General features: G+C 40.6%; 1 protein-coding gene across 4 annotated transcripts in view; it reads left to right on the forward strand.

Moving 5' to 3' along the window:
* HTT (huntingtin) overlaps positions 1-26151 on the forward strand; it is a 202494-nt gene that overhangs the window by 78829 nt on the left and 97514 nt on the right. For all 4 annotated transcript variants that reach the window (XM_063808594.1, XM_016951204.3, XM_016951206.4 and 1 more), the window contains exons 9-24: positions 2154-2358; positions 3833-3880; positions 6503-6583; positions 8217-8557; positions 10880-11003; positions 11261-11379; positions 12243-12354; positions 12595-12732; positions 13517-13675; positions 13769-13866; positions 15355-15494; positions 16873-16936; positions 17195-17295; positions 21377-21523; positions 23629-23749; positions 26005-26081. In XM_063808594.1, the coding sequence (XP_063664664.1) occupies positions 2154-2358; positions 3833-3880; positions 6503-6583; positions 8217-8557; positions 10880-11003; positions 11261-11379; positions 12243-12354; positions 12595-12732; positions 13517-13675; positions 13769-13866; positions 15355-15494; positions 16873-16936; positions 17195-17295; positions 21377-21523; positions 23629-23749; positions 26005-26081 (2075 nt within the window). The remainder of the gene's footprint in view (positions 1-2153; positions 2359-3832; positions 3881-6502; positions 6584-8216; positions 8558-10879; positions 11004-11260; positions 11380-12242; positions 12355-12594; positions 12733-13516; positions 13676-13768; positions 13867-15354; positions 15495-16872; positions 16937-17194; positions 17296-21376; positions 21524-23628; positions 23750-26004; positions 26082-26151) is intronic.

Genomic DNA, 26151 nt, shown 5'->3' on the forward strand with positions numbered 1-26151 from the left:
ATTGAAAAATAGAGGAAGCCCTGAAATCCAAGAAGCAAACTCTCTCACCTAGGCATGCAATAAAAGCAATTCTAGGATGATTGTTGTTCGGCCTGTAGTTCGTATTAGAAGCCATTCTTCTTGAATAAATAGTACGTTTAAGAAGCTGGGCAGAGGGAAGGCATATGCATATATTATCAACAAGGAGGGAGAAAAAGGCAATTAGTAACCATCCATAGGAGGGTCAGCAAGATTTATAAAGGAAATTTGTGATCCAAGTATGAAGCAAAATAAGGTGCAGAATAAATTTTAAGCAAGTAATAGATTACAGTAAGAGAACCCATTTGACCATTAACCTTGGGACATTCTCTTTCAAATGACACGGAGTAGTACTGAAATCTTTCTTTCTTTCTGAGTCTAGGTTATTGTGACTGGACTCAGAAAGAAATATTTCATTATTGCAGTGAATAACATTTGTGAACATTATTGTTCATAAATTATGCAGTGAATAACATTTATGAACATGTGATGTGTAAGATACATACTGTTTATTTTTAGTTAAGTTTTTTGGCTCAACTTCTAGGCAGAGAACATTAAATGTAAATAGTGTTACCTAGTAGCATGTAAATGGAAATCTCCATAGTATGAGAAAGCAGTGCTGTTGCTAACAGAATTTAGGAGGGGGCAGATGAGGTGAAGGAAATGTGGGTGCTGATTTCCTTATTACATTGAGAGGAGCCAGGAGATTCTTTGTTCAAAATGGATGGCTTAAGAAGTCAAGGTATAAGCTGATTACCTAGAGCAGGTACCCAAAAATGTTTTGTGTAAGGAGCCAGATAGTAAATATTTTCAGTCTTGCAGGCCATCCCAAGTCTGTGGCAGCTACTCAACACTACCTTTGTAGCATGAAAGCAGCCACAGGCAGCCCATAAATGTGGCTCTGTTCTGGTGAAACTTTATGTACAAAAGCAGGTGCAGGCCAGACCTGACCTGTGCACTGTGGTTTGCTGACCTGGGATTCAGGGGTATAGAAGTTAGCATCAGAAGAGCTAAAAGTGAGACTTTTTACTTTATACTCTTCTACACTGTCTGATTTTGAAAAAAAGAAACATGTATTTTATAATATTAAAGATAGGGTTGGCAAATAGCAAATAAAAATACAGAATACCAGTGAAATTTGAACTTCAGATACATTATGAGTAATTTTATGGTGTAAGTATATTCCAAATCATGGGGGACATACTTACACTACAAAATTATTTGTTGTTTGTTTACAGTTTAAATTTGAGTGCCCTGTATTTTATCTGGCAACTCTAATTAAAGGGAAAAAGAATAAATTCATTATGTTCATATAATGTGATATAGCAGGGGTCCCCAACCCCCAGGCTGCAGAGTGGTACTGGTCCATGGGTCCCCAACCCCCAGGCTACGGAGCGGTATTGGTCCATGGCCTGTTAGGAACCAGGCTGCCCAGCAGGAAGTGAGCAGCAGGTGAGCTGGCATTCCCACCTGAGCGCCGCCTCCTGTCAGATCAGTGGCAGCATGTGATTCTCATAGGAGTGCAAACCCTATTGTGAACTGCACATGTGAGGGGTCTAGGTTGTGTGCTCCTTATGAGAATCTAATGCCTGATGATCTGAGGTGGAACAGTCTCGTCTTGAAACCATCCCCTGGCCCTGTGGAAAAATTGTCTCCCGTGAAACCAGTCTCTGGTGCCAGAAAGGTTGGGGAGCACTGTGATATAGTATTAAAAGTGCTAATAAATACGGCATACTGCCTTTAAAATGTCTGGTAGCTCTTTCTCAGTGGCACTCATAATAGTGTTTTTTGATTTTTAAATGTGTGTCAAGCTGACTCTCCCCTCCGTGTATGCTGGGCTTTATTTTCCCTTTCCTAGTCACCAGTTTTGGGAAATAGAGATCTTCATTCTCATGCTGCTCCTCTAGTGCAAGTGCTCCATTTATTTTTAAGGAATTAATATAACAAAAAATCATGGGAATTTAGAAAACAACATGGAAGCTAATCACATTGGTGGAAGTGATAGGGAAATATTTAGGGGGAGAAGTTAAGGTATAAACTTTGTCAATGAAGTCCTATTAAAAACAACAAAAAAGTGAAGCTTAGGATGCATTTTATAAACTCTGACCAGAACACCTGTGTTTCTCTGTTTCTAGGTTTATGAACTGACGTTACATCATACACAGCACCAAGACCACAATGTTGTGACCGGAGCCCTGGAGCTGTTGCAGCAGCTCTTCAGAACGCCTCCGCCCGAGCTTCTGCAAACCCTGACCGCAGTCGGGGGCATTGGGCAGCTCACCGCTGCTAAGGAGGAGTCTGGTGGCCGAAGCCGTAGTGGAAGTATTGTGGAACTTATAGGCAAGTTACTAGCAAGGTCTACTCTTACAATCAACTTTGCAGTAATATAGTTGCACTCTATTGATTATGGGCCTGCCCTGTGCTAAGCAGTCTGCATTCCATCTTCCTTGCCAAAACTTATAATACAAATTTCATCTTTATTTTATAAATAGGGGAGTTGGGCTGGGTGTGGTGGCTCACGCCTGTAATTTCAGCACTTTGGAAGGATCGCTTCAGCCCAGGAGTTTGAGACAGCCTGGCCAAGTGAGACCCTGTCTCTACAAAAAAAAAAAAAAAAAAAAAAAAAAAATTAGCTGGGCATGGTGGCACATGCCTGTAGTCCCAGCTGCTTTGGGGGCTGAGGTGGTAGGATTGCTTAAGCCCAAGAGGTTGAGGCTGCAGTGAGTCTTGATGGCAGCTGCACTGAGCCTGGTGACAGAGCAAGATGCTGTCTCAAAATAAATTTAAAAATAAAATAAGAGAATTAAAGTTTAGCAGGTTGGGTGGCAAAATGAGGCCACACATTTAAAGCCCCTCCTCCTGATTCTTTCTCTGCCTTGGCTGCCTCCTGTGGCATTTTAGGTGCTGAGAAATGAAAACAGTAGGGAAAATAGTTCCAGGATCCTTATGTTAATTTGCCAGAAATGGCATCTTCAAGTCGTCAGAGGGATCTGAGAGTTCCTTCCTGGCCTGACTTTAGAAAATCCGTCTGTCCCCAGCTCTGCGTCTGCCTCCACTGCCCAGTCAGCTCCTCTCCATGCTCTTGGGGCTGGGCCCTATCCCACCATGCAGTGCTGCCCTGGAGCAGTGAGCTTGGTGGGTCCTGTCTGGCATGAGAGCTGCCTTTGGGAGCTGGAGTGGGTGGGAATCTCTGAATCCCAGCCTCTACCACTGGGTCTGGTGCCTAGCAGGCTATGGATAAACTTTTGCTGTCTCCGGCCTCTCCTAAGCCACTGCAACATGGTCGGTGTAGTGCACACTGTGTGTGCAGCGTGGCCTTTACTCACAGCCTCCACATTAGAGAGAATCTGACTGAAGTCTTATTGCTGCCTCGTGTGAACATAAACCAGAACCATGAGCAGGAAATGTTAATCTGCCTTGTTTCCTGTCCTTTACACGGAAGAATTTTTTTCTGTAGGGAATGCATGCCTTACAAATAATGAGTGGAAATACCCATCGCTAATGAAAAGTTATACTTGACTGTTAGTCAACTAAATAATCTGAGATTTCTAATACTTTTAATTTGGCTTTTAAAATGCAATTTATCTTAGCTTTTTTGATTTCTTAGGTCATATCTTTAGAACTATATATTTGAATGTTAATGTAATTTTCATATTGAAATTAAAATGTTGAACTGCGATGTTAAGTGTTTCCTGTGGAAATACGTTCACATTTTCTCTAGTTTTAAAGTTGAATCAAGCTGTTTGAAGATTTTCACATTTTTTCTAGATTTTATCAGCTTGTTACTTTATCTGTCACTTTCTGTGATTTGCAGCTGGAGGGGGTTCCTCATGCAGCCCTGTCCTTTCAAGAAAACAAAAAGGTGATTATTTCAGAAATCAGAGTCTTGTGTTGAATCTTACTGATTTTCTTGTATTTCTGTAATGTAATGTATCTTGTATTTCTTGTAATACTGTATTGGACTCTGTGTATATCTCTTCTCAGATGAGTGATTATATGTGTGAATGTTGCTGGAATCTGATAACCAGGCCTGAATAGTTTTGTAGGGTGGCTTTTAAAAATTACTTTCATATCAGAATTGCTTTGTCATAAATTTTGAACGCATCATAAATTTCTAATGTTTGCGGTCAGCAGACTTTTTCTGTAAAGGGACAGAGTGTAAACATCTTAGCTTTATGGGCCATATGGTCTCTTTTGCAACATTCAGCTCTGCCCTGTGACAGGAATGCAGTTGTAAAGACATGAGCTACTGGCCAGCTATGTTCCAGTAGAACTTTACTTACAGAAACAGACAGGCTGTAGTTTGCCCATACCTGCCTTAGGGAATGTGTTGTTATATTTTGTGAGTTAACTTACCTTCTCAGTAAATTTTATTTAGTATTAGTCAGGAATATTATTAAGTAGCTTCTTTTCCAGCCTGGTCAACATAGTGAGACCCGGTCTCTACCAAAACAAAAACAAAACAAAAAAACAGCCACTCATGTGGCATGTGCCTGTAGCCTCAGCTGCTGCTCAGGGGGCTGAGGCAAGAGGATTGTTTGAGCCCAGGAGTTTGAGGTCACAGTGAGCTGTAGTCATGCCACTGCACTCCAGCCTAGGCAACAGAATGAGACCTTGTGTCTTAAAAAAAAAAAAAAAAGTTTCCTTTGTTGGGTTATTTTAATTTGGACCTGGTTATCATTTTTCAGCCATATTTAACTTTGTACATATCAGAATGTTCTGATAAAACTTAACTTTTATTAAAGTGTTTGTGATATAATCTGCTAGTTTTGGTACACATTATCTTTTGCAATGCCAGTTATTTTCTTTTCCAGTGTGGATTTGCATAGGAAAAAAATTGCTGTCACTTTCTATTTTGAAATCTTAAAAGACTGATCCTTTTTTGTGTCATGATTTGAGTATTTAATTGAGAGCCTAATGCCTAATATTATTTGCAGTATTAAATGGGATCTTAACAGGAATAACATTCTAGCCTTCATTGAATTAAGTAAACATTTCTTAAGAGAACTTGGAATCTATAATACTTGCGTCATCATAGTATGAGATACTTAATCAAGTTTGAGATTTTAGTGAAACATTGTTTAGAAGCCAAAAGGATTCTAGGAAAAATTAATCTCTATATTCTTGAATTAGGAGAGATTTTTGGACGCGTGACTAAGTTACTCTGACACTTGTTTGTTTCTTAGTCGCTTTTTCCAGTGGCAGTGAAAACGAAGATGACTGATTCACATTGCTGAGATGAGTTTATCCTCTTCTGGCTGGGACGTGGGATATATCCTGTCTCTTTTAAGCCTTTTTGGTATCTTTCCCCCATTTAGAGCTGTGTCTTCAAACTCTTTTGTTATAGCCGGAAAATCCTTTTTAAGTGAAATCTGCCCAAATTATAAGACAGATGAAGGTAGAGTTGTGTTGGATATAGGATTAGGGTGAAAGTGGTGGGGGTGTCCTGGAGCCTCTCTTCTGGTGGCAGCCTAGCTCTTGTGCCTTTGAGGAAATTACCCTGGGGACGGCTCTATGGAACATATTTGCAAACCACTGATTGGGAAGATAGAGATGGCTTTTGTTAAGATCTGAATTCACATTTTTGGCATTTTATTTGATTTCTCAAGGTAAAGAACTTATTTTGTAATAAAGTTTCCTATTATTTAGTAGATAGGCCAAGTTGCTGTGTTAATTCCATGTAGATTTTGGGTTTCCTTTCCTCATTTTTTCACTTTTAATCTCACATCATTGTAAGTTTATGGAAGTTATCATACTTCTGACTTTTTCTTTGAAGAGCAGAAATTAGAAATTCCCAATAATTATTTTGATAGTGTCATTTAATGACACTCATATGTGATGTAGCCACAAAGATTTAATGAGTTCCGTTTTAAATCATATTAGACTGTTGGTTTCATTTGTTCTCATTAATGTAATTCTGAAGATGAACAATAAAATGTATTTTTAGAACTTTCAAATGAAGTATTATTTCATCCTTCCAGACCATATAATGCTGAAGTTCTGATTGTTAATCATAAAGTCCAGAAAATTAAAAGATAATAAAATGAAAGTGACTTTTAGGTATTAGAGTTTTATTATAAATTCTGGTGTGTCATTGGAGCTATGACATGAATATTTCAAAGGCCAATAGCATTGGATCTTTACAGTTATAACTTACCATTTTTAAGTTTAAGTAGTAATATAGATTATTTAATAATCCAAATCAATAAATATTAATTATTAAAATGTTTTGTGGTATAGTTTGAGAATCATTGCTTTTAACTTTTTCCATATAGGTTTATTGACTTTAATAGCATTCTAAACATAACATCTCTACATTCTTTGTGTTTAAAACTGTGGAGGTATAAAAATACTTATATATGATGATAAACTATATTAGAGTAAATTAAATATTCTTATGAGTTTCATTTTAGAGTGCATTTACTTAATTTTGAAGTCCTTATTTTTAGCAAACTAAAAGGAATGTTGGTACATTATTTACTAGGCAAAGTGCTCTTAGGAGAAGAAGAAGCCTTGGAGGATGACTCTGAATCGAGATCGGATGTCAGCAGCTCTGCCTTAACAGGTAATTCTCACTAGTTAGCCGCTGGTGTGGACCTTCACTGTCTGCCATCCACCCCTTGCCCTTCCTGCCCGTCCCCCTGCACCTGGTGGACAGCACGACTGGGGGCAGCGGTGGAGCCAGGTTGCTTAAATGGGGCATATTCGGGCTTCTTTTATAATACTTACTCTGAAGCTTGTGTGTCTGTGGTGTTTGCATCATATATTTGTTGTTTTCCGTGGTTTAGGCTGTTTTAAAATTAGGTTTATGGCTTGAGCATAGGGCTTTGTGAGTAGGGGATGGCAGGTCGAAACATCTCATGAGTTGGATGGGTTATGCTGGGGGTTGGGAAATGGGATGAAAAATTATGGGATGAAAAATTGCCTATGGATAGTTTAACTTGAAAGAATCTGCCTTTGTTTACAGATAGTTATCTTTTTTTTTTTTTTGAGATAGAGTCTCACACTGTCACCCAGTGCAGATACCCAGTGTCACTGGAGTGCAGTGGTGTGCTCTTGGTGCACTGCAGCCTCCGCCTTCTGGGTTCCAGTGATTCTCCTGCCTCAGCCTCCCAAGTAGCTGGGACTACAGGTGCCTGCCACCACGCTTGGCTAATTTTTGTATTTTTTTGTGGAGATGGGGTTTTGCCATGTTGGCCAGGCTGGTTTTGAACTCCTGACCTCAGGTGATCTGCCTGCCTCAGCCTCCCACAGTGCTGGGATTACAGGAGTGAGCCACTATGCCCGGCCAGTTACAGATACTTATCTAATGAAATTCTCTGTGTACTTTATAAAAGATGAGGATTAACTTAAGGTACTAATAACTGGATTATATGAGGGTGGTTTTGGTTGTATAATCCTATCTAAAAGAATATTTTAGCTATAACTGAAAGTAAGACTTAAATATTTAGAGAGGAAAATCTGAATAATTCTAGTAGTAATTATTTATTTACAAAATAAAAATAGATTTTTTTGATTACACAAATTAAACAACAATAAAACATCACAGCAATCTGGATACTATAAAGCTCACATGCTTACCGACCCAACTGCCCCAGGACTGACCACTGCCAACAGCTTCATGTCGACCTTTTTGCCATAATTTTTATATAGCCTTTTTTGTTTTTAAATGGTAATTTAGAAAGTCAACTAGGAAAATGTGTTACAGGTTTATCTTCCAGGAGAATAGGACTGGAGTCGAGATCTTGAATGTGGCTTGGAAGAAGGCAAGCCCACCCCAGAGAGATGAGTTGACAGTTGTTTCTGACCGCTGCTTGCTTAAAGGACCTGCGTGTCTGTGACCGCCTAGCTTTGCGCCCCTGACTAGGCTGCCCCTTAATTACAAATGTCTTTATATATTGCTCCAGCTAAGGCTTGGAGTAGTCGGTTAAGAACTTGAACTTCGGTTTTTGCAGTGAAACACCATTTGAGAATATTACCTTCTGATAAGCCTTATTTTATAAGGTGGGTACTGTAGTGGGAGGCAGTGTGAGTGGTGCTTGAAGGATGCACTGCTGTCCTGCATTTCAGTGTCTTCAGGATGCTGTGCAGCTGAAACATTTGATAACAGTGGAACTGTTTGTTATTTTGCAAGCCTGTGATTCCCTATTGAATGTTTTCTCTCGCCATTTGACAAATGAGTGTTTCTCTGTCTTCAGCCTCAGTGAAGGATGAGATCAGTGGAGAGCTGGCTGCTTCTTCAGGGGTTTCCACTCCAGGGTCAGCAGGTCATGACATCATCACAGAGCAGCCACGGTCACAGCACACACTGCAGGCGGACTCAGTGGATCTGGCCAGCTGTGACTTGACAAGCTCTGCCACTGATGGGGATGAGGAGGATATCTTGAGCCACAGCTCCAGCCAGGTCAGCGCCGTCCCATCTGACCCTGCCATGGACCTGAATGATGGGACCCAGGCCTCCTCGCCCATCAGCGACAGCTCCCAGACCACCACCGAAGGGCCTGATTCAGCTGTTACCCCTTCAGACAGTTCTGAAATTGTAAGTGGGCAGAGGGGCCTGACATCTTTTTTTTTATTTTTTATTTGAGACAGAGTCTCATTCTATAGTGCAGTGGAGGCCGGGCACAGGGGCTCATACCTGTAATCCCAGCACTTTGGGAGACTGAGGCAGGTGGATCACTTGAGGTCAGGAGTTCGAGACCAGCCTGGCCAACATGGTGAAACCCTGTCTCTACTAAAAATACAAAAATTACTTGGGCGTGGTGGCACATGTCTGTAGTCCCAGCTATTAGGGAGGCTGAGGCAGGAGAATTGCTTGAGCCTGGGAGGCAGAGGTTGCAGTGAGCCGAGATCGTGACACTGCACTCCAGCCCGGGCAACAGAGCAAGACTCCATTTCAAAAAATAAAAATAAAAAAATAAAGTGCAGTGGCTCGTTCTCAGCTCACTGCAACTTCTGCCTCCCAGGCTCGAGCGATTCTGCCACCTCAGCCTCCTGAGTAGCTGGGATTACAGGTGGGCACCACCACACTCAGCTAATGTTTGTATTTTCAGTAGAGACAGGGTTTCACCATGTTGGCCAGGCTGGTCTCAAACTCCTACCTTATGTGATCCACCCACCTTGGCCTCCTAAAGTATTGGGATTATAGTTGTGAGCCACCATGCCCGGCCCTGCCACCTGCCATCTTTTGAGTTCTTCCCTGGAGACCCAGACCTGAACCCTCCTGCTTGTTCTCTTCTTATCTAATACCCCTATTGACAGCGCAGCTTAGATCATTAATGGAGAGCTTGACCTCATCTGATACCTTCACTGAAGGAAACAACTTAGTGTCTTTTGTGTTGAACACTGAGGTAAAAAATTGGAATAGTTGATTGTATGAACTCTGCTAAAATTGAGTGCATTTTACATTTTTTAAGGCCTTGTTGGGCCCTGGTTAAATAATTATTTTTAAAAATCCTTAAGGAGCCTATTATAAACAGATCTGTGGTCTTAATGAAATGTGATTAATACTGTGCATTATTTTAAGAACTTTTGACTTTTCAAAAAACTTTTACAACATTTCCCATTTGATAGCGGCATAGGTTTAAGCACCTCTCATCTCTAAGTTAGTGGACAAGAAACCCTCATGGATAGTCTGATAATGTTTGCTACAAGTCCATGTTGAGTTTTATACTCCATTTTATTTTCAGTTTTAAAAACTGTGGTTAAATATGTGTAACATAAAATTTACGTTCTTAACCATTTTTTGCGTATACAGTTCGCTGGTATTAAATACATTTAAATAATGTCATGGAATCATTGCTACCACCCATCTCTGTAACCTTTTGATCATGTAACACTGAAGCTCTGTTCCCATTGAACTCTATTCCCCCTTTCCTGCCAAGTCCCTGGCAACCACGATTCTTCTTTCTGTCCTCTGAATTTGACTACTTTAGGTTCTCATATACTTTAGGAGTCACACAGTATTTGTTTTACTTAGCATAATGTCCCCAAAGCTCATGCATGTTGTAGCCTATGTTAGAACTTCCTAATGTTTCAGGCCAAATACTATTCCATTGTATGGATAGGCCACATTTTGCTTTTCCATTCCTCTGTCCATGGACACTTGTATTGCTTCATGTTTTAGCCATTGTGAAACATGCTGTTATGAACATGGGTGTACAGATAGCTCCTGGAGACTCTGCTTTCCATTTTTTTGGCTAAATAGCCAGAAATGGAGTTGCTTTTACATTCCAATTTTTATTTAAAACATTCATATCATTGAGTGTTTTACTTAATAGTATAGTAGTTAACAAACTTAATAAAGTAGTATTTTGGTAATAATTTGCTGGTAGTCCATTGTTCAGTTTTTTTAGGTAAATTACACAGGACATTTCAAGTGGACATGAAACATCTTGTGATGTGGAATCATGCCCCAAGCTGATGGCTAAACATATGAAATACCATACCCTAAATTTAGTAGATTTAGTCTTTGCAATTTAGGAGATAACCTGTTATGTTGTTAGGTTTTTGTCTAAAAGCTTTGTCCTCATATTTCCAACTTGCTGTAAAATTTGTTTGTGAAGACAAATATTTTTGTATGGGTTTTTTCTTTTTCATATTAAAAAGAAATGTCCACATTGAAATTTTTTTGGAGTTTTTAGAGCTAATAGTGCTTTTCATAATGTAGTGGGAATGAGTGATCAGTAAGCTCTTAGCAGTTTCCATGCGTGCATTTCTGTGCCTTGAAATAAATGACAGATGAGTACATTTGTGTTCTGTGTGTAAAATGTGCTCTTTCCTCGTTGCACTTCCATTTTGGAGGGCTTGTCTCTTGGTGATCACACTTCAAAATTCTCACAGCCCCCCTTGAACCATTTAGGTGTTAGACGGTACCGACAACCAGTATTTGGGCCTGCAGATTGGACAGTCCCAGGATGAGGATGAGGAAGCCACAGGTATTCTTCCTGAGGAAGCCTCGGAGGCCTTCAGGAACTCTTCCATGGGTATGTGGACTACAGGTGATGCGCTACAAAGTGGTTTGTATTCAGACCTGGACATCTTAATTATATCTTTGCTTCCAAGAAGAAATCCTTTGATACTGTTTTCTGAGTTCTGAATAGCTGATGAAAATGACCAATTGAGGAATAATCATACTTTTTCTTGATCTAAATCTTATACTTTTGAGTTATCTTAGCATAAATGTATAATTGTATTTTAAGTGGAAATTTGTCACTTAATCTTGATTTCTCTGTTTTTAAAGCCCTTCAACAGGCACATTTATTGAAAAACATGAGTCACAGCAGGCAGCCTTCTGACAGCAGTGTTGATAAATTTGTGTTGAGAGATGAAGCTACTGAACCGGGTGATCAAGAAAACAAGGTGAGGGACATAGACTTGAGACGACTTGGTGTTTCTGAGCTTGTGTGAGGATTTAAAATCGCCCTGGCTACTGTCTACTTTATTGCTTTCCCATCCCTGGGCCTTTAAATTTCCCCTTTAAATACCAGCTCTTCCCAGGCCTGGTTGTTTTCTGCCTTTCCAGGTACTACCCACAGCCTTGAGAATTGCCTGAGTTCTGCCTCCTTTGAGAGTGTGCCCCAGACAAATCTATTCTGTACTGAATGTTTCCTTGTCTGATTTCTTGGATCATTCATTTGATGGTTGCATATGGCCTGCAATGTTTCTTGTTTTGGTTCTACTGAACTGTTCTAAAAGTCTCTCTTCATATTATCTTTTTACATGTAAATGTAACTGTCTTCACTTTTAATTCCTCAAGGACAAGGAATAGCGTTTCCCAGTTCGTCCCATTAATCAGAATTATAGCCTTTGGCATCTCCCTATCTACCAGGCCCACTTCCTCTTAGATTTGGGCTTCCCCAGGCTGTTGCCTTTCCCCAAGTAGCTTCTGCTTGTCCTGTAGAAGACCTTTCATGCTTTGCTTCCACAGCAGCCGTTCCTGAATGCCTAGTGTCAACTGCCTTCTTACCACGCCCACCCTCCCTGCATGCTGCATTTATCCCCTGCCACAGCCCTGTGACCCTGTGTCCTGCTGCCTCTGACTTGTCTGTTTCTGCTTGGCCATGGTCTCTGTGAGGTCAGGTGTGCATATGGGCACAAACCAGGGCATCTCTTTATCCCCAGCACCTGGCATGAGTGCTGCTCTAGAACTATCTGTTGAATGAACTAATGCATGAATGTATTGTTGAGTATGAGACAAACAAGTGTCATTGTCTCCTTTCTAGCCTTGCCGCATCAAAGGTGACATTGGACAGTCCACTGATGATGACTCTGCACCTCTTGTCCATTGTGTCCGCCTTTTATCTGCTTCGTTTTTGCTAACAGGGGGAAAAAATGGTGAGTACAAAAGGGGATGTGCACAGTTGAAGGAAATAACTAGGTTTCAGAGGTCAGCTTGGTGGCCTGTTTTTGCCTTGTGTGCAGCAGAGGAAGTAGAATCTGAGGATGAGTTTGGTTTTCACTAGCCGAGGGGAGGGAGGAAATGATGGGAGCAGGTAGGTTATTGGGTCTGGTTTTGTTCATTTGAAAACAATCTGTTGTTTGAGGCTGAAGATGGCTTGGGTGATTTCTTGGCAGTGCTGGTTCCGGACAGGGATGTGAGGGTCAGCGTGAAGGCCCTGGCCCTCAGCTGTGTGGGAGCAGCTGTGGCCCTCCACCCGGAATCTTTCTTCAGCAAACTCTATAAAGTTCCTCTTGACACCACGGAATACCCTGGTATGTTAAAAGTTCACATCTTATTTTCTCAGATTTAATCATTATTGTAAAAACTATTTCAGTATTGACTATTTTAGTTTCAGAGCAGTAAGTGTTTTGAGTTCATTTGGGATATTTGACCTGCGTTGTAGCTCTTCAGAAAACACATGAATAGTGAAGTTCTTTGTTTCATGGGTTCCCTTTAGATGAAACCCATAGAGGAAAAAAGTAGAAACCTCAGCACGTAAGAGCCAACATATATACACATCAGATTTAAACCTAAAGCACAAATTGTGCCTGGTCACAGTGGCGCTGAGTCGCACTCAGCAAGGCCAGGCATTCACACTCAGGGTGAGTGGGAACCAGGACTGGTTCAGGCAGCAGTGGACCCGTGTCTCCATCGCGCCCATGCTTACTGTGGAGCCTTCTCGTTCTCTCTTTTTCTTTGGGTGAGAGGGTACACTTGTGTTTTTGAATTTATATGAGGTAAGTGTGTAATAGGGTTTTTCCTAATCTTTTTTAAGTGGAATCTGGAATTTTAATCAGATTTATTATCTGACAACCTAGAATTATAATCCAGAAAGTCTGTGGTATTGAGGACATATTGGCAATATGATGAATCTCTAATTCTTAAATCCTGAAACTTTTTATTTTTATCACTTAGGGTTATTATAGTGAAGTCATTTCTGAATTTGGATCTTCTCTTCACACCTCTTTTTCTCTTTCCTGAGAATTAAGCTTTTGTTTGGAGTTAGAAAGTTGATAGTAGGGAATTGTTCCATGGCTGAGCAATTTATCTCCACAGAGGAACAGTATGTCTCAGACATCTTGAACTACATTGATCATGGAGACCCACAGGTTCGAGGAGCCACTGCCATTCTCTGTGGGACCCTCATCTGCTCCATCCTCAGCAGGTCCCGCTTCCACGTGGGAGATTGGATGGGCACCATTAGAACCCTCACAGGTAACGGCCAGTTTTTCAGCTGTGTTTTTTCTAGATATGCTTACTAAGGTTTAAGTTTAGATGATGATGTTTGTTGCTTGTTCTTCTGGTTAGGAAATACATTTTCTTTGGCGGATTGCATTCCTTTGCTGCGGAAAACACTGAAGGATGAGTCTTCTGTTACTTGCAAGTTAGCTTGTACAGCTGTGAGGGTGAGCATAATCTTCTGTGGAACCATTTCTTCACTTAGTGGACATTTTATCATTGCTACAATTAAAATTGGAGCTTAATAGGAAATATTTCCATACACTCTAAAGCTGTAACCAGTAATACCCACCATGTATCCATCTCTCAGCTTTAGAAAGAAAACGTTGCCAGTAAAGTTAATGCTTCATAAACTTCAGTTTAAGTTCTAATTCTCAGAATATTTGTTTGAAATAGACCTCTTCCTAAAGGATATATTTAGAAATAACCTATCATTAAGTGTAAAGTCTGTTGAATATGCTGGGCACGGTGACTCACGCCTGTAATCTGAGCACTTTGGGAGGCCAAGGTGGAAGGATTGCTTGAGCCCAGGAGTTCAAGACTATGGGCAACATAGTTTACCCTGTCCCTACAGAAAATTAAAAAAAAAAAAAAAAAAGTAGCTGGGTATGGTGGTGCATACCTGTAGTCTCAGCTACTCGGGAAGCTGAGGTGGAGGGGGGATTGCTTGAGCCCCAGAGATCAAGGCTGCAGTAAGGCGTGGTTACACCACTGCCCTCTAGCCTGGGCAACAGAGTGAGACTGTCTCAAAAATAGTAGTAATAATAATCAGTTGAATTAAAAAAAAAAAAAAAAAAACCACTGTGCTAGGCCCATAGTATGGTAAGAGTTAAAGTGAGCCTTAGGGATTATTTACTCAACCTCTGTTTCTGTATAAAGTGGAATAGGCTCAATTCTTTAAATGATAGCATGTTGAACCTTTCCATACCAGCTGGCTCATAAGTCACAACTGGCCAGTCAACAAGAGTAAAAATTAACTGGTAAAAATCAAAGCAAAAAACCTACAATTGTCAAATTTGTGGGATAACTCCCCCTTTTAAAATGTCATGCCTGACAGTAATTTCTCTCTAGTTTCCAGGTTTTCAGTCAGTTGTGTCTTTTTTGAGCAGAAGGAAGCATGCTAACAACTCAATCTTGTTGCTAGCTGGGGGTCTTTATGTCAGCCATGCATGTGATGGTGCCCCTGGGTGCTTGGGGCTGCAGGGGAGGGGTACAGCAGTAGGGGCCTGTTCTGTTCTCTCGTGCTGTGGAGTACATAGTGACATAGTGGGGTGGTCCTTGGTGTAGGTCCCTTGTTCCTACCCCTGGGTCTGAGATTTATTTAGAAGTGGTGTTGGGGCTGTGCGGCAGGCCCCTCTGTAACTGATCAATGTTTGTGAAGTTGCCGTTTGAGAGTTGAAACCATGACATAAGCAGAAATGGAAGGAAGAAAGAACCAGTTATGTGAAAGGGACACATTTAGTTTTAAGCTTGTATTTACTGAGATAAAGTATTCTTAATCAATGTTCTTGAGAGGTGTGGGAAAAGTGCAACATCCTGGTTGCAGTTAAACCCAGAACATTGTGTGTTGAAGAGTGACGGTTCTCAAACCGTCAAGACGTGGGTACTGAGTGGGACTAACCTGCTGTCCTCTTGCCTTGGACCTTGTGTTCCAGCACTGTGTCATGAGTCTCTGCAGCAGCAGCTACAGTGAGTTAGGACTGCAGCTGATCATCGATGTGCTGACTCTGAGGAACAGTTCCTATTGGCTGGTGAGGACAGAGCTTCTGGAAACCCTTGCGGAGATTGACTTCAGGTAAGTGAGTCACATCCATTAGATTTCATGAACTAAGCTCAATTGAAAGTTCTGGGATCACTTGATGCAAGGAATGATGTTATCAAGTACCCTGTCCATCAGAAATCTGAGTGGTTTAGGTAGATGACAGTGATTTTCTCCTCCCAGTGGCTTTTTGCTGAACTTTGCCCTATGCTTGGAATTTTATTTTATTTTATTATTTATTTGGAGACAAGATCTTGCTCTGTCGCCCAGGCTTGAATGCAGTAGCACAATCATAGCTCACTGAAGCTTTGAACTCTAGGACTCAAGTGGTCCTCCTGCCTCAGCCTCCCGATTAGCTAGGACAATAGGTGTGTGCCGTCACACTGGCTAATATTTTTTGTAGAAATGGGGTCTTGCTATGTTGCCCAGGCTGGTCTCAAACTCCTGGGCTCGATTGATCCTCCAATCTTGGCCTCCCAAAGTGCTGGGATTACAGGCATGAGCCACTGTGCCTGGCCTAGAATTTTAAAATATAAGTAGAAGAGTAGATTTTTTTTTTTTTTGGTAGTCCTCGTCATTTAAGTATTCTGGATAGTGGGAATAAAAGAGCTTAGAATTTTTCATCTTTGTCTTAAACTTTTAAAAAAATGTAGCTTATATTAATTCTGCTTGTTTAAAAAGAATATACTCTTCATTATACTGAACCTAGGTAAGACAGCTGGTTTATATTTTGTTGCAATTAAAAAACGTGAGCTGTGGTTGCAGTGAGCCAAGATTGTGGCCATTGCACTTCAGCCTGGCAACAGAGTGAGACTCGGCCTCAAAAAAAAAAAAAAAAAAAAAAAAAAACATGAGCTGTGTTGGCACTTTCATTTTCTAAGAGTAAAGTTTTGGCTGGAGAAGTTTTCTTTCAGTACTTTCTTTTAGAAGGGAAATTTTCCTTTATAATTTAGGGTTGTTTTTTTTTTTCCAAGCCACCTTTTATAGAGCCTTTGTGGGTTATTTCATTTAATCCTTAGAATGTTTATAAATCTGGGCTTGTTCTCGGCTCCACCCACAGATAGGGACGCTGAGCGTGCGTGAGTGGGCTGCAAGATAGCAGGTTATGGAGGGCCCAGCTCACCCCTTCTGTGGCTTGAGCCAATTTTATAGGGCACTTACAGAGTCTTTTGAAATAGTATTTATTTTGAAGAAAAAGAAAAACAGTTTACTGAGTACTGTCTTATTGAGTCTGGAATTGTGAGAGGAATGCCACCTCTATTTATTTAAAGCCATTGGCCTTTTCTGTTGTTTTGAGTAAGTGCTGCCCAAGGTCCTTCCAGGGCACCTGGATGAGCCTGCTCTGGAGCAAGCTGGCGGTAAGTGTTTACTGAGTAACTAAATGATTTCATTGTTAAATGTGCTCTTTTGTTAGGCTGGTGAGCTTTTTGGAGGCAAAAGCAGAAAACTTACACAGAGGGGCTCATCATTATACAGGGGTAAGCGGTTTATTTTTGTGAGATGCTGTTTTACCTTCAAGAAGGTGAAAGTGAGGCTTTCCTTGTGGAATTTCTCTAAATGCATTCGTCATGTTTTAGATGTTTATTTCACGGTTTATATCATGAAAGTTATAATTGTGTCATATGGATTTAAGTCTAGTAATGTTGAGTTCTTTCTCACTAGCTTTCCAAAATATCTTACCTAAAATTTAGTCAAATACAAGATTATGTTTATTTTTATTATCCTTCTCTCTAAAGCTTTTGAAACTGCAAGAACGAGTGCTCAATAATGTTGTCATCCATTTGCTTGGAGATGAAGACCCCAGGGTGCGACATGTTGCCGCAGCATCATTAATTAGGTATTTACCAGTATTTTATCTCTTTTCCTTTTTTGGTTGAAGTACTGAAAGATACGAGAATGGAAAGAGAGGGAAGAATTCAAAGGATGTAGAGCAGTATTCCTGAATCTGAGCTCATTTCAGCCATTCTATTCTTAAACTATAATGAAAAAAAAAATCCAAAAAAGTCTAAAATTATAATTAAAAAAACAACAAAATACTAACTATCCATTGTAAAAAGTAATGCACTTTCACTGTAAAAATTTTGGACTATAGAGAATAGTACTAAGAAGAAAAAAAAATCACCTTCAATTCTGCTGCCACCTGGAGGTAATCACTGTTAATATTTTGCTGTATACTCTTTGAGTTTCTTGTTCAAAATCAGGTCAAAATTACATGCAATTTTGTAATCTGACAATTTTCACTTAATATTTTATTAGCATTTTCCTGTTATGAAACAGTAATTTTAGTTATGGGTCGTTGTTTTACTATGTGGTTGTGATAAAATTTTATATAATTTTTTTGGCAATTGACTATTATACATAAATGTTTGTGTATAGTTTTCTTTTTCTGAGAATTCCTACAAGCTGAGTTACCAGGCCCGGCTTTGAATTTTTTTTTTTTTTTTTTTTTTTTTTTTTGAGACAGAGTCTTGCTCTGTTGTCCAGGCGCTATCTCGGCTCACTGCAACCTCTGTCTCCCTGGTTCAAGCGATTCTCCTGCCTCAGCCTCCCGAGTAGCTGGGATTACAGGGGCACACCACCACGCCCAGTTAATTTTTGTATTTTTAGTAGAGACAGGGTTTCACCATATTGGCCAGGCTGGTCTCGAACTCTGACCCTGTGATCCACCTGCATTGGCCTCCCAAAGTGCTGGGATTACAGGCGTGAGCCATGGCGCCTGGCCAGGCTTTAAATTTAAAACAAATCTTCTAATAGCTTTATGGAGGTTATAATTTACATTTCTTGAAATGTACTCATTTTGAGTGTATAGTAAACTCCAATTTTATCACATTTCTGTCACCCCAAATGTATCCTTGTGCCCATTTGCTGTAACCTCCGGTTCCTGCCCCCACTCCTAGGCAGCCACTCATCTATTTTCTGTCCCTTAAGATTTGTGTTTTCTCCAGGCACTCACGCCTGTAATCCCAGCACTTTGGGAGGCCGAGGTGGGTGGATCACTTGAGGTCAGGAGTTCGAGACCAGCCTGGCCAACATGGTGAAACCTTGTCTCTACTAAAAATACAAAAATTAGTCGGATGTGGTGGCACACGCCTGTAATCCCAGCTACTCGGGAGGCTGAGGCAGGAGAATCACTTGAACCCGGGAGGCGGAGGTTGCAGTGAGCAGAGATCGTTCCACTGCACTCCAACCTGGGCAACAGAGAGAGACTCTGTCTCAAAACAAACAAAGATTTGTATTTTCTGGACATTTTATAGTACTGGGGTCATAGTATAGATGGACTTTTGCATTTGGCTTCTTTTACTTAATTGTGAGATTGGTTCTTGTTGTAGCATGTATCAGTAGTTTGTTCATTTTTATTGGTGAAAGTATTCTATTATATGAATAATACCATATTTTATCTATCCATCAGATGGATATTATAGAGTTCACATTTTGGCTAATTTATGAATTATGGTACTGTGAACATTTGCCTGCAAGATTTTGTGTAGACATGTTTTCATTTCTCTTGAGTAGATCATCTAGAAGTGGATTTTTAAATAATTTTGGTACTTACTGCAAAACTGCTCTTCAAAAACATACCATTGTTCCTTCCTTCCTTCTTTCCTTCCTCCCTTCCCGCCTTCCCTCCCTTCCCGCCTTCCCTCCCTTCCCGCCTTCCCTCCCTTCCCGCCTTCCCTCCCTTCCCGCCTTCCCTCCCTTCCCCACTTCCCTCCCTTCCCCACTTCCCTCTCCCTTTCCCTTTCCCTTCCCGCCTGCCTGCCTGCCTTCCTTCCTGCCTGCCCGCCTGCCTGCCTGCCTGCCTTCCTTCCTTCCTTCCTTCCTTCGTTTCTTTCTACATATACACATTTTTTAAAATTTCAATGGTTTTTGGGGTACAAGTGGTTTTTGGTTACATGGCTGAATTTTGGTTACATGGTGAAGTCTGAGATTTTAGTACACCTGTCACCCGAGTAGTGTACCTTGTACCCAATATGTAGTTTTTTGTCCCTCACCTTCCAGCCTTCCGCCCTGTGAGTCTCCAATGTCCATTATACCACACTGTATGCCCTTGTGTACCCACAGCTCACCTCCCACTTCTGAGAACATATAGCAGAAACATGCCAAAGTATACTCCCACTACCAGAATGTGATTGTGCCTGATTCTTCTCACCAGTACAAATATTTCAAAAAAAGTTAAATATGTATCAGTTTTTTGGGCAGAAGTTGATACTTCTCTTTATTTATTTATTTTTTTTGAGATAGGGTCTCATTCTATGATGCCCAGGCTGGAGTGTGGTGGTGCGATCTCGGCTCACTGCAGTCTCTGCCTCCCAGGTTCAAGTGATTCCCACGTCAGCCTCCCAAGAAGCTGGAATTACAGGCGAGGGCCACCACTGCCAGCTAATTTTTGTATTTTTTGGTAGAGATGGGGTTTCACCATGTTGGCCAGACTGGTCTCAAACTCCTGACCTCAAGTGATCCACCTGCCTTGACCTTCCAAAGTGCTGGGATTACAGGCGTGAGCTACCACACCCGGCTGATATTTCTTTTTAAAATAACTTACCTTCTTTTGAAAGTAATACATGTTTAATGAACAGAATTTAAGGAAAATATAAAAAAAGGAAATAATCTTTGTAATCAAACTACTGAAAGAAAACCAAAGTTACATTTTGGTGCATATTTTTCATTTTCATCATTGTAATTTGCATTTCTTTGATTACTTGTGAGACACTCTTTTCATTTACTTAATAGGTTTATATGACTTGCCTATTCAGAGATTTCTCAGCTTTACCATTTTCTGCAAATGATAGCAACTTCTTTTTATTTGTTTGTTTGTGGAGACAGAGTCTCGCTCTGTCACTCAGGCAGGAATGCAGTGGTGGAATCTTGGCTCATTGCAACTATTGCCTCCTGGGTTCAAGCGATTTTCCTGCCTCAGCCTCCCAAGTAGCTGGGATTACAGGAGTGTGCCACCATGCCCGGCTAATTTTTGTATCTTTAGTAGACATGGGGTTTTGCCATGTTGGCCGGGCTGATCTTGAACTCCTGGCCTCAAGCGGTCCCCTTGTCTCGGCCTCCCAAAGTGCTGGGATTACAGGCGTGAGCCACCGTACCCAGCCAGTAGTTACTTCTTATATTCTAGAAAAAATTCTACTCATGATCAAGTCTCCATGAGGAAAGAGACTTTAATTAAAGATAATGGGGCTTGCAGACCAATATGATAAAATAGTTGATTGTTTCTAAAAGTATTACTGAGTGTTGATGGCAGATATGAACCCTTTTGTTTTTGTAGGAAAATGTTACCCATATTCTCCATTTGAATTCAGTTTAGATTTGTTAGGAATCTCAGCTTAAGCTTTGCCATCTGGGAGTGTTTGGGACAATTTTGCAGACAAAATTGCAAAAGTGCCTAAGGAATGCAGCTGGCATTCAGACCTGCTCTGTGCTCAGTACTCTGTGGACAGACACTGTTCAGCACTTGTTGATGTTGATCAGAAGGGCCAAGGTGATGAAACCCTGTCTCTACTAAAACTACAAAAATTAGCTGGGCACGGTGGCAGGCGCCTGTAATCCCAGCTACTCAGGAGGCTGAGGCAGGAGAATCACTTGAACCTGGACGGCAGAGGTTGCAGTGAGCCGAGATCGCACCATTGTACTCCGGCCTGGGCCACAGAGTGACATTCTGTCTCAAAAAAAAAAAAAAGAAAAAAAGAAAGTACAGCACCCAGTTATGTCCGAGTGGGTGCATGAGAGAGTGACCCTGAGATTGGAGACAACGCTGTCACGTGCTTGAAGAACGCCACCTGAGAAAGGGGGCGAGAAGTGGTGTCCACTGGTAACCAGAGGTGTTGGCTTAGCCATCTGCAGGGTGGAGGGTGGTCTATCACAGGTGAGTTTCATCTACTTTCTGAAGCAAATTAACCTTACTTTTGTGTTAGGCTTGTCCCAAAGCTGTTTTATAAATGTGACCAAGGACAAGCTGATCCAGTAGTGGCCGTGGCAAGAGATCAAAGCAGTGTTTACCTGAAACTTCTCATGCATGAGACGCAGCCTCCATCTCATTTCTCCGTCAGCACAATAACCAGGTATGCTGACCCAGTGGCGTCTTCACATTGTCGGGAAACTGCCCTTTCCTGATGCCTTTCTTTAGGCTTTAATTGAAAACATTTTATTTTCTAGAAAAAAGCTTTAGCTCAGGATGTTTGAGTGTAGGTCAGTCCTTTGATAGGATATTATCATTTTGAGCATTGACCACACCACCTCTGTATTTAAGCTCTGCCACAATCACTCAGCTGTGACATTGTAAATCTCTTAATAGTTTATTACATTCCATGTGCTGACAGTTGTATTTTTGTTTGTGACACTTACGTATTATCTGTTAACACATTTTCACTTTAGTTGTGTTACCTTTAAAGAGGTTTGTATTCTATCACGCCTGTTGATTTTTTGGTGAGCGGGCTATTAAAGTCAGTGTTATTTAGGGTTATCCACTAGTTCAGTGATTTGCAAGATTATCATTCACATTTGTTGTGGAGCTTTTGAATATCGTGTCAGATGGCCACATATATCCCATTCTTATCTGATTCTTAGGTGAGTGGGACAGAGTGCTTTAATGAAGCTATAATCTTCAGAATTCTAGCTTGCAGAGAATATTGCAGAAGTGATAAGACTTGTGCTTTTTAATTTTGTCTTTTAAATGTTATTTTAAAAATTGGCTTTATATGATACTCTTTTTCTGCTGAGTAACAGTGTTTTACAAAACTTGGACTAAATGACTTCTAAGCTTAAATGATCACTTGATGCTTTTTTTCTGAATTAGGAACTCAGCTTATCAAATATCAAAGTCATAATTCCTGAATAAATAACATCTTTTTTCATGTAAAGACTGCTTTAAAAAACACATGGAAGGCTGGGTGCGGTGGCTCACGCCTGTAATCCTAACACTTTGGGAGGCCCAGGCGGGCAGGTCGCTTGAGCTCAGGGGTTCAAGACCACCCTGGGCAACATGGCAAAACCCACCTCTACTCAAATACAAAAAATTAGCCGGGCGTGGTGGCGGGCACCTGTAATCCCAGCTACTCGGGAGGCTGAGGGATGAGAATCACTTGAGCCCTGGAGGCAGAGGTTGCAGTGAGCCAAGATTGTGCCATTGCACTCCCAGCTTGGGCTACAGAGTGAGACTCTGTCTCAAAAAAAACACACACACACAAAAACAAAAAAAAAAACATGGAAACATTTTTTTGGCCACCTTAATATTTCCCCTTCAGATAATTTCCTTTGTTTAAACTCAGAACTGGCATTTTCTCTCTTTGAAAAGATTCAGGATAGATACTCCTTTAAGATAAGTAGAAGCAGTGAAAGAGTATTTGATTATCAGGAATTTGATAAGCTTAGAATAAATTGTTGCTTCTTAATGTCATTTCAGAAGATGAATATTTATTAATAGATGCCAACTGAGATATCATTAAAATTGGTTACTAACTACTACTTGGAAAAGTTTCCCAGTTCCAAACTTCAGCAGGCCTCTTGACAATTCAGCTGTGGTTAATTGGGTCTTGCGTGATAGATACAATGACCAATTGTGCAGCAGAGTGTGCTGCTTAGCTGCCTGTTCTGTTAGCATTCATGTGTTAACTTAAAATCATAATCTCCTTAGTTTTGTTGAGTGTCTCTGTGGACAAGACACTGTGAGGGATACAAAATCAGATTGGCTTTATTCAGACCACTGGGGTATTATAATTTATTGTATTTTTTGCCTTTTTTCCATGTGTTCTAAAGGAATTAGAGTTTGTATATAACTATAACGGGGGATAGAAATTGACATGTGCCATGAAGGGAATGCAAAAAAGTGCCGTGGGAGATCAGAAGTGGAGAAAGGAATTTCTTTTTTCTTGGAAGCAGGAATAACTTCATGAAGCATTTATCTCAACTTAAAGAGATAGTAGGCAACGCTGTAAGGGGAGTATGGCTGCAGCAAAAGTGTTCGGGGCAGACTGGGAGGAAGGGAGGGAATAAATTCAGCCATTGTTATGGAATAATGATCAAAATTTATTTTCAGCCCCTGTTTCACTTAAAAGTTGAGACTGCTTAACTTTTTTTAATCTTTAATCTTAAACTTTTAAATGCCATTTGATCTTTAAAAATGTATGTTTTAATAGTGTATTTTAAGTCTCTATATTTTTCTTATTAGAATATATAGAGGCTATAACCTACTACCAAGCATAACAGATGTCACTATGGAAAATAACCTTTCAAGAGTTATTGCAGCAGTTTCTCATGAACTAATCACATCAACCACCAGAGCACTCACAGTAAGTCTCTTTCTTGATTGGTCTTAATGAAATTATAATAATTTTTGGTAGCTTGTATGGCCAGTTAGTTGTATGGTCATCTTATGGTGAGGTGCTTGTATTAGAGCTCTTACTTATCCATGGGGCTTGCTAAGAAATTGTGCTTCTGTGAAAAGAATCTTAGCTTACTCCAGGAATGTAAATGACTATTTTTTTTTCTGATTATTAAAGTAATACACGCCCAAAATAAAAAAATTCAGCCAATTTAGGAAGACATAAAAATTAAAATAAGCCAGGCGTGGGGGCTCATGCCTGTAATCCCAGCACTTTGGGAGGCCAAGTTTGGGGGCTCACTTGAGGTCAGGAGTCGGATACCAGCCTGGCCAACGTGGTGAAACCCCATCTGTACTAAAAATACAAAAATTAGCTGGGCGTGGTGGTGGGCGCCTGTAATCCCAGCTACTCAGGAGGCTGAGGCAAGAGAATCGCTTGAACCTGGGAGGTAGAGGTTGCAGTGAGCTGAGGTCAAGCCACTGCACTCCAGCCTGTGCAATAGAGCGAGACTCTGTCTCAAAAAAAAAAAAGAAAAAAGTAAACTACTGTCACCTGCATTGGTAATGTATCAGAAGTTTAAAATGTCTAGATTATAATTAACTCAGTGACCTGGTAATATATACTAAGGGAAAAATATTTATAATTTACATTTTTACATTTTTATTTTAATTTTTTTAATTTTTTTTTTTTTGAGACAGAGTTTTGCTCTTGTTGCCCAGGCTGGAGTGCAATAGCATGATCTGAGCTCACCACAACCTCCACCTCCCGGGTTCAAGTAATTCTCCTGCCTCAGCCTCCCGAGTAGCTGGGATTACAGGCATGCGCCACCATGCCCGGCTCATGTTGTATTTTTAGTAGAGACAGGGTTTCTCCATGTTGGTCAGGCTGGTCTCAAACTCCCAACCTCAGGTGATCCGCCCTCCTCGGTCCCCCAAAGTGCTGGGATTACAGGTGTGAGCCACCATGCCTGGCCTTACATTTTTATAATAAGAATTTATGTTGCTGACATTAGAAAAGAACCATAATATCCAAGAATCCAAGAATAATTAAATTATGTACATATGCTAGTATATAGTGTGATGCTTTGGAGAATTTTTAACAATATGGAGATGTATAATCTGGATTGTAATATTGAGTGAAAAAAGGCAGAATACAAACCTGGTGGGGGTATAGTCGGATTTCAGTTAAGAAAAATAATATTTACATATATACATTTCTCACATTGGCAGATAATCACCAAGATAAATTTTGGGATTGTGGATGATTTTTTTCTTCTTTATATTTTTCAGATATTCTCAAATTTTCTAAAATGAGCAAGTATAACTTTTGTTATCAGAAAAAAATAATATACAAAAGTAATGTTAATTTGCTGGTGACCAGGTTAAACCTTTTTATTTTTATTTTTTGAGATGGAATCTCACTCTGTTGCCCAGGCTAGAGCACAGTGGCATGATCTTGGCTCACTGCAGCCTCCGCTTCCTGGGTTCAAATGATTCTCTGGCCCCAGCCTCCTGAGTGGCTGGAATTACAGGTGTGCGGCACCACACCTGGCTAATTTTTGTATTTTTAGTAGAGGTAGGGTTTCACCAGGTTGGTCAGGCTGGTCTCGAACTCCTGACCTCGTGATCCACCTGCCTCGGCCTCCCAAAGTGCTGGGATTACAGGCGTGAGGCACTGCGCCCAGCCAGACCTTTTTATTTTATTTGACAAAAGAAATACTTGCATGTTATAGAAGACTAAATATTGTTTGGGCTGTCTGCAGTATGGTCTTCCCTTGATTTGTTCAAAATATCGTAAACTTTGCTTATTTATTTTTATTGTGGCCGACATGTGTCAGGCACTGTTGTAGTCTTGGGATGTAAAAACAGGATTCCTGCCCTTAGGGTTTCTGCAGGCTGTTCAGGGAGACGATGTGATAAGCTGGAGCTCAGCTCCTAAGGATGTGCAGGGGCAGTTGAGAGGTGGAAGGGTGGGAGAGCATTCCAGGGTGTGGGCAGCACAGGAGCCTCTCTTCATTGGGATATCATTGCCATTCTGATAACATGTGTTTGAGTTGTCTAAAGTAGGAAGTTGTACCATGCTGGGACAGATATCCTGTGGTTATCATACACAGATCTCAGTTTTCTTCTCATTGTTTGTACTTTTTATAAAGGGTAAAAGGAGATATAATTCAATAAACCTTTGGGTGTTTGGGTGTGATTTTATTGTTTCTTTCTTCTCAGTTTGGATGCTGTGAAGCTTTGTGTCTTCTTTCCACTGCCTTCCCAGTTTGCATTTGGAGTTTAGGTTGGCACTGTGGGTATGTATTTTCCTCAGTATATATTAACAGTTGTCTACAACAGTATGACATAAACGTAGTTATTAGGATG

This window comes from Pan troglodytes, chromosome 3 (assembly GCF_028858775.2).
Source record: "Pan troglodytes isolate AG18354 chromosome 3, NHGRI_mPanTro3-v2.0_pri, whole genome shotgun sequence".
In the NCBI taxonomy this organism is placed as follows: Eukaryota; Metazoa; Chordata; class Mammalia; order Primates; family Hominidae; genus Pan; species Pan troglodytes.